This window comes from Rhododendron vialii, chromosome 5a, assembly GCF_030253575.1.
Source record: "Rhododendron vialii isolate Sample 1 chromosome 5a, ASM3025357v1".
NCBI lineage: Eukaryota > Viridiplantae > Streptophyta > Magnoliopsida > Ericales > Ericaceae > Rhododendron > Rhododendron vialii.
The window spans coordinates 7930146-7940385 of NC_080561.1; the positions used below are offsets into that span (position 1 = coordinate 7930146).

Here is a 10240-nt window from a genome sequence, read left to right on the forward strand (position 1 = left end):
AAAGATGCATCTCCGTTTTAACGCATACTGACATGGATGTATACTGCTGATATTCATGATTAACGTCAACGTTTTATTGATATTCTCCATCATTGTTCTTGTCAAAATGTACGCTTATAACTTTCTTCATTTCATACCGAAGATGAGGAAGTTTCGTTTTACTATTATCAAAGGTTGTAAAAGAGCCAAATCATATGTATCATTATTTCGTTATCAAAATAGCTGTAAAACAGTCGTATCAAACGGATGAATATATAATTCCTAATAGACGTATGTGAACATATATTTGTTTCATTTCATTCTCAGTGGCTTTCATTCATTTGTATGGTGTACTTATATTTATTTGCAACACTTTCACTACCTAAATGGGATGTGGATTTGTAAGGAAAAATAAAAAGAAATGGGTTTACCAAGGTGTTAAAAGTAGAGATGAACAACCCAATTTACAACGAAATCCCCAAGATTTGTGAATATATCAAGCCCAATCCTTTTCATAGAAACAACAAAATCTCAGTTTTACCGATTAAAAACAAAAAGCAAAAAACAAAATCTCAGTTTTTCTCCAAAAATAAAAAATAAAATAGAGCAATGCTACAGATACAGATTCGTACACAAATTTCTCTGGACCCATACGTCTCATACACGTGGACCTCACAAGATACATACACATCTCGAACGAAACTGAATGCGTCTGTATTCGGATCTGTGTCCGACCGTGTGCATACAATTGTTTTCCTTTGTGACATTGTACGATTTGTCTTTTCCATGTGGTCTGGTTCCAGGTTCCTTCCTTCTACGAAAGAAGACTTACGTGACTCAAAAGAATTAGGTGGTCTGGTCGGTGGTTTTGGTAATTGTTTCCAAGTTCCAACCTACCCTCTTTCTCATTCCAAAACAAGTATTGGTCAAATACTGAAACCCTATTTTGCTCTGAGTAAAAATTGATTTGCTAAGAGCAGTGGCGGAGTCAGAATTTGTATCGACAGAAATAGACCTTCATGATTATGCCGTATTACTTTCCATGTACAAGGCATCATACAAAATCGTTATGTTATTTTCTTCGAGTATCTAGAATACCCACATATTCATAATCGGTTTGTCATTGGTAATAAAAAAAAGAAAAGATAATGGACATTTTCAAGAACAATAAAACAATTATTTGAGGATCAAACTTTACTTATCACATACTTTTTTTAGAAATGAAAATCCCTATTTATATCATAGTACCTATTAATTTAAGTATATACAAAGGTTACAAGAAAATATAATATACAAAATATGGGGTGTATTCCCATTTATTCCTCCTCTGAGCGGGAATGAAAATTTGGAAGAGACACACACAGATTTTTGGTCCATAGATCGAAACACAAAATGTTCTAAACCGTCCAATGCACTTAGAGAGGCCTTATTATTTAAGATATCCACGCGTATTGAACAATTTCAAACATATGTGTACCCAAATTTGTCTGTCACCAAAGTCTATGTGCACGAGAAAATTTTCGGTACTGGGTGGGTATATCCCACGTGATACCTACTCGGTACATCCGGACCGTCCAATACACTTTTAGATGGCTCGGATTGAAAATCTCTCTCTCTTCTCACCACAATACTTTCTCTCTCCAAATTCAAGCCGTCAAATAAAACGCAATGGACGGCTCGGATGCACCGGACAGGCACCACGTGGTACCCACCCGCGGGCACTGAAATTTTTTCCCTATGTGCACTGCCTTCTCGAAGGAGAGACATTCTCCACTTTTTATTCAAGAATGAGTTTACCAAGCTTGAATTATTCATCTCATATGTACATTTTTCTACTGCACAAGCCGTTTACTGCAAGGTTTGACAGATATTAATAATCAGTGCAAGGTTTGACAGATATTAATAATCAGTTCTATTTTCTACCCTCACTTCTGTCGGTTTTGGGCAGTGAACAGAGAAACATAGATTACGAAATAAAAATGGAAAAATCTAAAATCAGCCCACTGGGCTGACAATAAGAAGTGTGAATGTGTATTAAAAAGTGTAAAAAAAATATATACAAATATGTGTTTTCCTTATTCTTTTGTGTATTTATTGTCAACCCACTGGGCTGACAATAGAAAGACCGAATAAAAATAAGTCTGGGGTATTTAACCCCTACAGAGTCTGCATTTAATTGAAATAACAAACAAGACGAAACAACATTAAAGCAACTAACACCCAAAGCTAGGGACAACGCATTCTTTGCTAGAATATCAGCACACCGATTAGCCTCCCGGTAATCATGCTTGATTTGCGCCACCGTGAAACCCTCCATTAAGAACACACAATAAAAAAATCAAGTTGCTAAGAGGATGAGCACTTGATTGACTCCGGTCCTGAATGGCCTTGATCACTGCAATAGCATCAGTGCAAACAACAATATTTGAACAATTAAGGTCCACGAGCCCATCCCTAAGGCCTCATAATTCTGCCGCCATCACCGAGCAGCTCCCAATTTTCCTTTGGAAACCCACGATAGAAGTACCATTATGGTCCAAAAGATCATCCACTGCACCATCTGTGTTCACCATTAACACCTCGTTACAAGGGGTTCCCAACGGACCGACACAGTGGAAGTTGAAGTTCTGTTAACTCACTTGGGTAGGAAATTGGTTTCTTCAGACCCTTCGACAAGGAAATAAGGGGCGACTGGGGTCCCTAAGCAGAAACAAAGTGGAGAGAGAGAGAGATTCGTTCATCTTTCGTTTTGCAGCAGGTCACCTGTACCGAAATCCTTTCCCTGTTCTTGTGCAATTTTTGTGCTATCATGCGGCTTAAATAGCACGGGAATAGAGACAAGATTTTTTCAACTTGTTTTCTTACCGACCCTTTTTTTTTTTCCCCCCACCGGAAGGTACCTGAAATGCAGGAAAAACAAATGGGACTCCATCCAGCCAACCAGAGAAATTTGAATATATTTCAACATTCAACACAAATCCCAGAAGCCAAATCGGCTCAGAAAGCCGCCCAAAAAAAAAAAAAAAAAACACAAGTTTTATACCACCACCCCCCCCAAAACGAATATTGCCGAGTTACTTGATGGTAATGTACTGATTTGTACCATGTTTGGCCCAATAATTCCGAGTTACTTGATGGTAATGTACCGATTCGTACCATGTTTGGCCCAATAATTCCTTAAATCCAGTGGAACGGACAAATCATGTCCCTCGCCCGCCAGCCTTGTAAGCAATCTGGCAAAAACAGTTCCGCTCATCTTCCTGCCACCCATTCGCGCATGCCGCTTGTTTGGCATCTGAGGTAACGGATATTGAGACAAGGTGGTGGTGCAACAAGCCGACTGCCAACCACCATTACCCCACTTGTAGCACTGCCGTAGCAATCCGGTGCAAGAGCAAACCGGTGGCGGCATAGAATAATCATCAAAATCAATCTGGTTAATCAAGTCATGATCCTGAGCGTCCCATTCTGCTTTTGAACCATCAGTAGTGACCTGTCTATTCAAATCCTCACCCACTTTCTTTCCCTTTTTCGGCGACGTTGTTGATACCTTTTTTTATCAATTTCAAGGACCAAGAAGAAGCTGTGGTTACAATGTTATCAAGAACGATAAACCAATTATAAAAGACTGACTACAACAACAGTAGAACAAAAGAAAACAATCTATCTTAAAATCTTGACGTGATACCTTATTTGAAGCGGCTTTATTACCCTTTCCTCGTTTTGCAGGGCGAGGTTTAACACCTTCTTCGGATATTGGGAAGGAGTAGTTTGTTTGGGCTTCCCTTCTGTTGAAAGGAGTTTCAGAAGCAAAGGAAGGATGGTTTGTTTGGTGGTGGGAGCGCTTTGTTTCGCGTTGTATTCCATATCCTAATATACCATTCACAGAGTTCTCGTGAAATCGAAGGGCCGCGATCGCACTGTCGCGTTCTCTGAATGCAGTATCTCGAGCCGCCACTGCTTCGTCTCGTTGTTTGATTGCCTCATTTAGCTCCAGTAGGGCTGCATCCTTTTCGGTCACGGCCTTTTTTACTTCTTCAATAGCAGCATCTCTCTCAGCAATTATGTGCATCATGATCTTCTTATTCATAAAGACAGCATTTGCGTCCTTCATTTGATACTGGGGCATCGTATTCCACTGCAATAACGAATGGAAGGGCAGAAGAAAGTTCCTAAATATCTGTTGAGAGGAACTAAAGTTTGTCTACTCAAAGCAAGGTTAGAAAGAGGTTTTTATTCCTTTCCCCCTTCTCCTCTTCTCCTATCAGCAAAAAGAGAATGGTAGTAATTTCTGCACTACCCTTTTCCATGGCCATGTTCCTTTTTTTTATTTTTTATTTCGTGAATTCACAACATTATCCATTCAGTTGTTCACCTTCTCAACATTAAAGGGCAATGCTCTAAATTCACATTAATAAAGACACCGAAAATTACCAAAGACAATGGACATATTGTTATTACCAAAGAAAATTGACATTTTGCTATTACCTGAGGGTGCACCCCTCTGTAGTAATCCACCCTATGACTCCCATGGTCACGCTGTCCCCCATTGTCATCCATTCTAAGAAGTGAGTTATTCCAAGATGCAGTTCAATGTTCAGATAATCGTGCTTATCACCTCGTAATCAGTTGAAGGATTTCCCTGAACCTCGCACAAGAAAAGCAGAGATTGGATCATATGAGTTAACTGATGGCGAACAACTGTGGCATTGATTTTGAGGAATGGAAATGCCAGATCGATATATGGAGAGGGGCTAGATCATGCCGCAAATCAACACAATGGAATGTTTATGTGCATCAACGAATCATGTTTCAACCACCATTTTGTCAAGGAACTCGATAGCAAAGAACAAACATCCCATTAGAACAAAGATTCATAATCTCATATAGCCCATCCAATGGTAAGAGAAATTCAAGATTCCGATTATGTACAGTTAAACAAAGCAACAAAGTACGTACATAAAAACCATCTAGCCACCTTGCACCAACAACTTTTTCCCATCCAAGCACAATCCAAGTTCACTTAGATTAGAAGAGGCAAAACCAAAAAGGCACTATTAGAAAACATTAGGAAAGTTTGGTGATCACTTATGACTGTTGGAATTTCATAGTAAAGTGAATTTTGCATTCTTCTAACTCAGGTGTTCAAGAAAACCGTCCGAACCGTAGAACCGATCCGATCCGGACCGAACAGTCTTATTTGGTCAGGTTCTGCGGATCTACGGTCAGATTATGGTTCCAAAAAAATAAGAACCATTAATTTTGGTTCGGTTATTGGTTATCAATTAATGAACCGTGGTTAGAACCGAACCGGACTGTTTAAAACTAAAATAATATAGATATACATATGTGTGTGTAATTAAATAAGTATTTGAATTTGGTAGGTTAATCTTTTCCTCGCTAAACTTAATTTATTTAGAGATGAAATTTCATTTATTAGGAAAACTTTTATTTTCTTCCTTCCTTTCTTATTCCAACAGATTATCTTGTTATTTCTTTAATTTTATGAGTTCATATTTTGTGAATAAGTGTTTGGATGCTTATTGGATAGAACTGGAACCGGACCAAAACCGGACCGGTCTTGCGGTTTGGTTCTGGTTAGGTTCCATGCATATACTGGTTAGGTTCTGGTTCTCAATTTTCTAGAACCGTTTGAAATGGTTCGGTTACTGGTTTTCTAGAGAACCGGACCAATCCGGACTGTGTACACCCCTAAGAAGGACCATGGGTGCTTGCTGATTTCCCACCTAGATTGTGGAGCATTTATGAAATTGATCACCCAATGAGGTAGCCCATTAAGACAACAGGAAAAATACTTAGAAGAATGCAAAATTCACTTTACTATGAAATTCCAACAGTCATAAGTGATCACCAAACTTTCCTAATGTTGTCGTGCATAATATGCTCCATGTTCTCACAGCTCTTGCGTGTACATTTGCTTGTGATAAGTTTGTTGCACACTTTTGACCAAAATAAGTCGATGACTCTCAACTTCATTATATCACCTATTCTCAAAATGCAGAATCTAATATTACAACCATTTTAAGTAACTCAACTAGAAGATTAAGAAAAACATATAATCATGCCTATTCTCCCTATCCCTCAATCGGAACTCTGAACCAAACCAAACTAACTCCGCATGCCCATCAAGTGGGGCTCAATTGAAACACCCCAATTTGAAAGTTAATACCATCTTATCTCTTATTCTCAGTCACAGATCTTTAACACTGCTCTTTCCTTTCAGTGCCTCGCTCTCCCTCTCATACTTATCACCTACTCTTTTCTTCTCTGACACTGCTACCAAGGATACACTCCTTCAAAATATCTCCCCCCACCAAAACCTAAACCTTCAACAAGACCACCAAGAAAAAAGCTGTGGTTCCACCCACCCTCATCGCTCTAAACCACAAATGTGTTGGCCATTCTCGGCCAACCTTCCAAGCTCACCAACATTGCAGGGCACATATTACTACTAGAATCGAAGGTGGATAAAAGTTGTGGTTCCACTCCCACCCACCCTCATCGCCCTAACCTGCAAATGTATCAACTATTTTCTTGGTGCCCAGTGCCCACCTTCCGAGCTCACCAACATCACATAACAATAATTACGACTACTATTACTATCGAAGGTGAATCAAGTGCCAAATGAGAATAGTCCAATATAGCTTGCCTAAGAGGTTTCCAAGCTAGATAATAGTGTTTGTACCCAAACAAAAAATACCATACTGAGACTATTTCAGAAATAAGTATACTTTCAATAAGACCATTAACACGGACATATACCCATGCCAGCAGAGCGACCTCTAGCCTAGGTGACTACCAACATCACCTCACTTAAAAATGGAAAAAGAAAAAGGTCATTACCTTTTCGTAGAGAGGCTCACTCTTGTGACTCGAACCTGTGACCTAATACTAGGAGCACATCTGTTCAGAAAGGAAAATTTTCCTCCGCAATAGAACTATACAGGCAACAAATGCTCTAAAGTCTAAGAAACTCTGGTCCAAACTATTTTGCACAACCCAAACAAGTGATCTGCGTTGAAAGAACCTCAATTCCTTAGCAGTCACCACAGAAATTTGTGCATATCACTAATCCATTCATGGGTGAACAGCTAAAAATATGCCCTGAACGTGCACACACCAATTTGAGCAACAACAAAAATGTATACTCATCTCTACAAAAAAAGTACAATATTAACCTCGATATAAATACAAGAGCATCCACCAGAAGTACAAAACTTTAAAGTCAGTAGCTCGAATGTGTCAATGGAACCAGGGTTTCGGTCACTTCATACTTCATAGTGACTATTTTCTGAAACAACTATACTTTAAATAAGACCGCTAAAATAAATGCACACGTGCCAGCAGACCAGCTCTAGCCTAAAACGTCACCCCTCGTAAAAATGGAAAAAGAAAAATTCCAAACGGGCTGCAACCCCGATCTTGTTTCAGAGAGACTCACTCTTTTACTCGAACCCGTGACATAATACTATGAGCACATAACACTTCACCTGAATTTATATCAGAAAGCAACAACTTCCTCTCGATAGAATTGCTCTAAAGTACTCAGGTCAATAAGATGTACATTACTAATCCCAAATGGGTTGGCCTGGCTTGGGACTTAAGGGTTTGCTCCCTTTTGCTTCCTTCTAAGATCTCATGTTAGAAACCTTTTAGGTGCTATCAACTCTTTTGAAACCAGTCCCTTTAATTGGGAACCCTGCAAGTGGGCGGTGGGATTGGTGGATTAGTCGAAATGAGCGAAAACTGGCCCGGACACCTGGGTTATAAAAAAAGATGTAAACTACTATGCACTACCCAAAATAGTGATCTAAATTTGTGCATGGTCCTAACTCCTAATCCATAAAAGGGTAAACGGCTACAAATATAATGAACATGCACACACCAAATTGAGCACAAAAAAAAACATGTTTATACAGTATACTCTTCTATAAGGAAAAAAAAAAAAAAAAACTTCAATACAAATACCAAGAGAATCAGCCAAAAGAACAAAACTTCATAGTCAGTAGCTTGAATATGTCAGTGGAACTAGGGTTGCGGGCAGATTAAGCGTCAAAATTGAGGCGAGTAAAGCATGCGTGTGCAAAAGATACAAACTCGTTTAAGTAATTTCGTGATTTAAGCACAGGATAATAGACACGAATAAAAATAGATTTCAGAGAGAGAGAGAGAGAGAGAGGGAGGGTGGGCGGGTGATCGGAGAGAGAGGTTTTGAGGGGGAGAGGGGAACTTACAGTGTGTGTGTGTGAGAGAGAGAGAGAGAGACAGAGAGAGAGATTGAAGAATCTGGGTGGACTAGAAGAGTAGAAACGTATCGCCGTTGCATGTTCGGGTTAGCAGTTCCATGGCCAGATGCAGATAGAGAGAGAGAGAGAGAGAGAGAGAGGGGGGACTGTTTTTCACTTTGTTTTCTTCGGATGGTACTTTGATATTTGGACTTCTTCGATAAATTCTTTTCTTGGAGCAGAACAACTTATATTTTTTTTTTGGGAATCGGCGAGATGTCCTCATAAAATTCATTTTGAACCCCGAGGGTCTATGCGTGTCCGCTTCATATCGTTCATGCTCGATAATAAATGGTTCAAATTTTATCTCAATTAAATTGATTTATATTACTCCCACGTCTACATTTAGCTTTTTTTTTTTTTGTAAAGGTCTTAAAATCGACACCTACTTATGAACCTGCCAAAAGTAAAAAAAAAATCCTATATAGTTATACTGGTGCAATAAAAACAAGTTGCATTATATAAAGGCCCATCTAATAAGTAATTTGAAAAAAAAGAGAAAATACTCCTTCCGTCGCATTGAGACATTGTTTTCTTCTACGAAAAGGATTGTAATTTTTAGATAAAAAAATATTTTCTGCATAATTTTTGAAATTTCTAATGCACCAAATAGTCTTTAATTTGGTGTCAATAAATTTTAAAAACTATGCATAAAAAAAATAATTTTTAGATCTGAAAATTGCATTTTTTTTCGTGGAAGACTGACAATATAGCAGGGACGGACCGAAGCTGGGCAACGCGAGAGCACATGCTCCCACTCGAACGCGTGCACCTACTCCAAAAAAAAAAAAAAAAGGGTATAAATTAGCATAATTATGAAAATTGTGCTAATATATATATATATATATATATATATATACACACACACACACACACACACACACATACACACTTGCATATATCTCGAAAAAAAACATACAGAATTAGTTTTATGCCCTAATTTCATCATATAGTACAGTATATTTATATTTGTTACTTTACAAGTTGTTTGTCCATTTTGAGCTATTATTTCTTGATTCTCTTTTTTTTTACCGTCTGGAAGAAATATTGTAAAATAAAGTCATTAACAAAACTAGCTCGATCATCCTAAAACTTGTCGATGTTCATTTAAAACATACTTTAAAAAATTTGTATGAGATTTTGTGCTCATTTTTACCTGATTTAACTTAAAATATGCATTATAAACTTTTATAGTTAGTAATACATGCCTTAATTTTATACAACCTTAATTTTATACAATCTTACTGTGGTTGACTAAAAATAATAATTTTTTGTCATTATGATTAACAGGTACCCCACTAAACTATATTCTTGGATCCATCCTTGCAATATAGAACAAAGGGTAATTATTGAAGCATTCTTTTGGTCATACCTTTTTCAAAAACAAATAAATATGCAAAATAAATTACTTTTATATATAATGGTGAGGAAGAGGAAGCAATTGTTCATCCAACACTACACTCCACCCAATTGATTAAGCTAAAAATATTTCACTCCACGTCATTAATCACTCTAAACAATGTGAGTGACCTCAATGGGAGAGTGAGGTCTCTTTTATAATGAGATTATAAATTCTTTTCACCGGGTGGAAAAACTCCACTTTTCTCCCACCACCTTTTTCGGTTTTATCGTGTGTTTATTGTTGATCTGAATCGTTCATCTTGTAAACCCACATAATAGTGTATTTATACAAAAAATAAATTTGAACTAACATCGATAGGAGTATAAAAAATTAAATTTTGCTTTGAAAAATGGATAGTTTATCTTATATTATTATTGACAGATATCAGATCGTACAATTTATAAACCAAAATTCAAATTTTGATATATCTATCGACTTTCAATCAAACCAATTTTTTTTGCATTGCACTACTATATTGCGGGTCTTAAAATATGAATGGTTCAGATTACAACAATAGATACTCAATGGGGTCCATAATAGAAGGTGATGGAAA

At 37.6% G+C, this 10240-nt stretch overlaps 1 protein-coding gene across 4 annotated transcripts; it reads right to left on the reverse strand.

Annotated features, from left to right (window-relative positions):
• Positions 1 to 2910: 2910 nt before the first annotated feature.
• On the reverse strand, positions 2911 to 8436 carry LOC131325139 (protein BASIC PENTACYSTEINE5-like). Of its 4 annotated transcripts, XM_058357215.1 has the most exons (5): positions 5690 to 6485; positions 4935 to 5033; positions 4468 to 4621; positions 3668 to 4117; positions 2911 to 3529 (listed from the first exon to the last, which is right to left on the reverse strand). In XM_058357215.1, exons 3-5 carry the CDS (start codon positions 4537 to 4539, stop codon positions 3107 to 3109), a joined length of 945 nt encoding a protein of 314 aa, XP_058213198.1. In that variant the 5' UTR covers positions 4540 to 4621; positions 4935 to 5033; positions 5690 to 6485; the 3' UTR covers positions 2911 to 3106. The 4 variants fall into 4 exon arrangements, with proteins under 4 accessions (XP_058213198.1, XP_058213196.1, XP_058213197.1 ...); XM_058357213.1 differs by lacking the exons at positions 4935 to 5033; positions 5690 to 6485 and adding an exon at positions 8235 to 8436; XM_058357214.1 differs by lacking the exons at positions 4935 to 5033; positions 5690 to 6485 and adding an exon at positions 8267 to 8428 and having other exon boundaries at positions 4468 to 4627.
• Positions 8437 to 10240: the final 1804 nt, after the last annotated feature.

Excerpts from the sequence above, each read along its gene's own strand:
- LOC131325139 (XM_058357213.1), bottom strand. The coding sequence starts at position 4,539 with ATGGATGACAATGGGGGACAGCGTGACCATGGGAGTCATAGGGTGGAT. Across the intron at positions 4,118-4,467 it reads ACAGAGGGGTGCACCCTCAG|TGGAATACGATGCCCCAGTA; the intron begins GTAATAGCAAAA and ends TCGTTATTGCAG. Across the intron at positions 3,530-3,667 it reads ATAAAGCCGCTTCAAATAAG|GTATCAACAACGTCGCCGAA; the intron begins GTATCACGTCAA and ends TGATAAAAAAAG.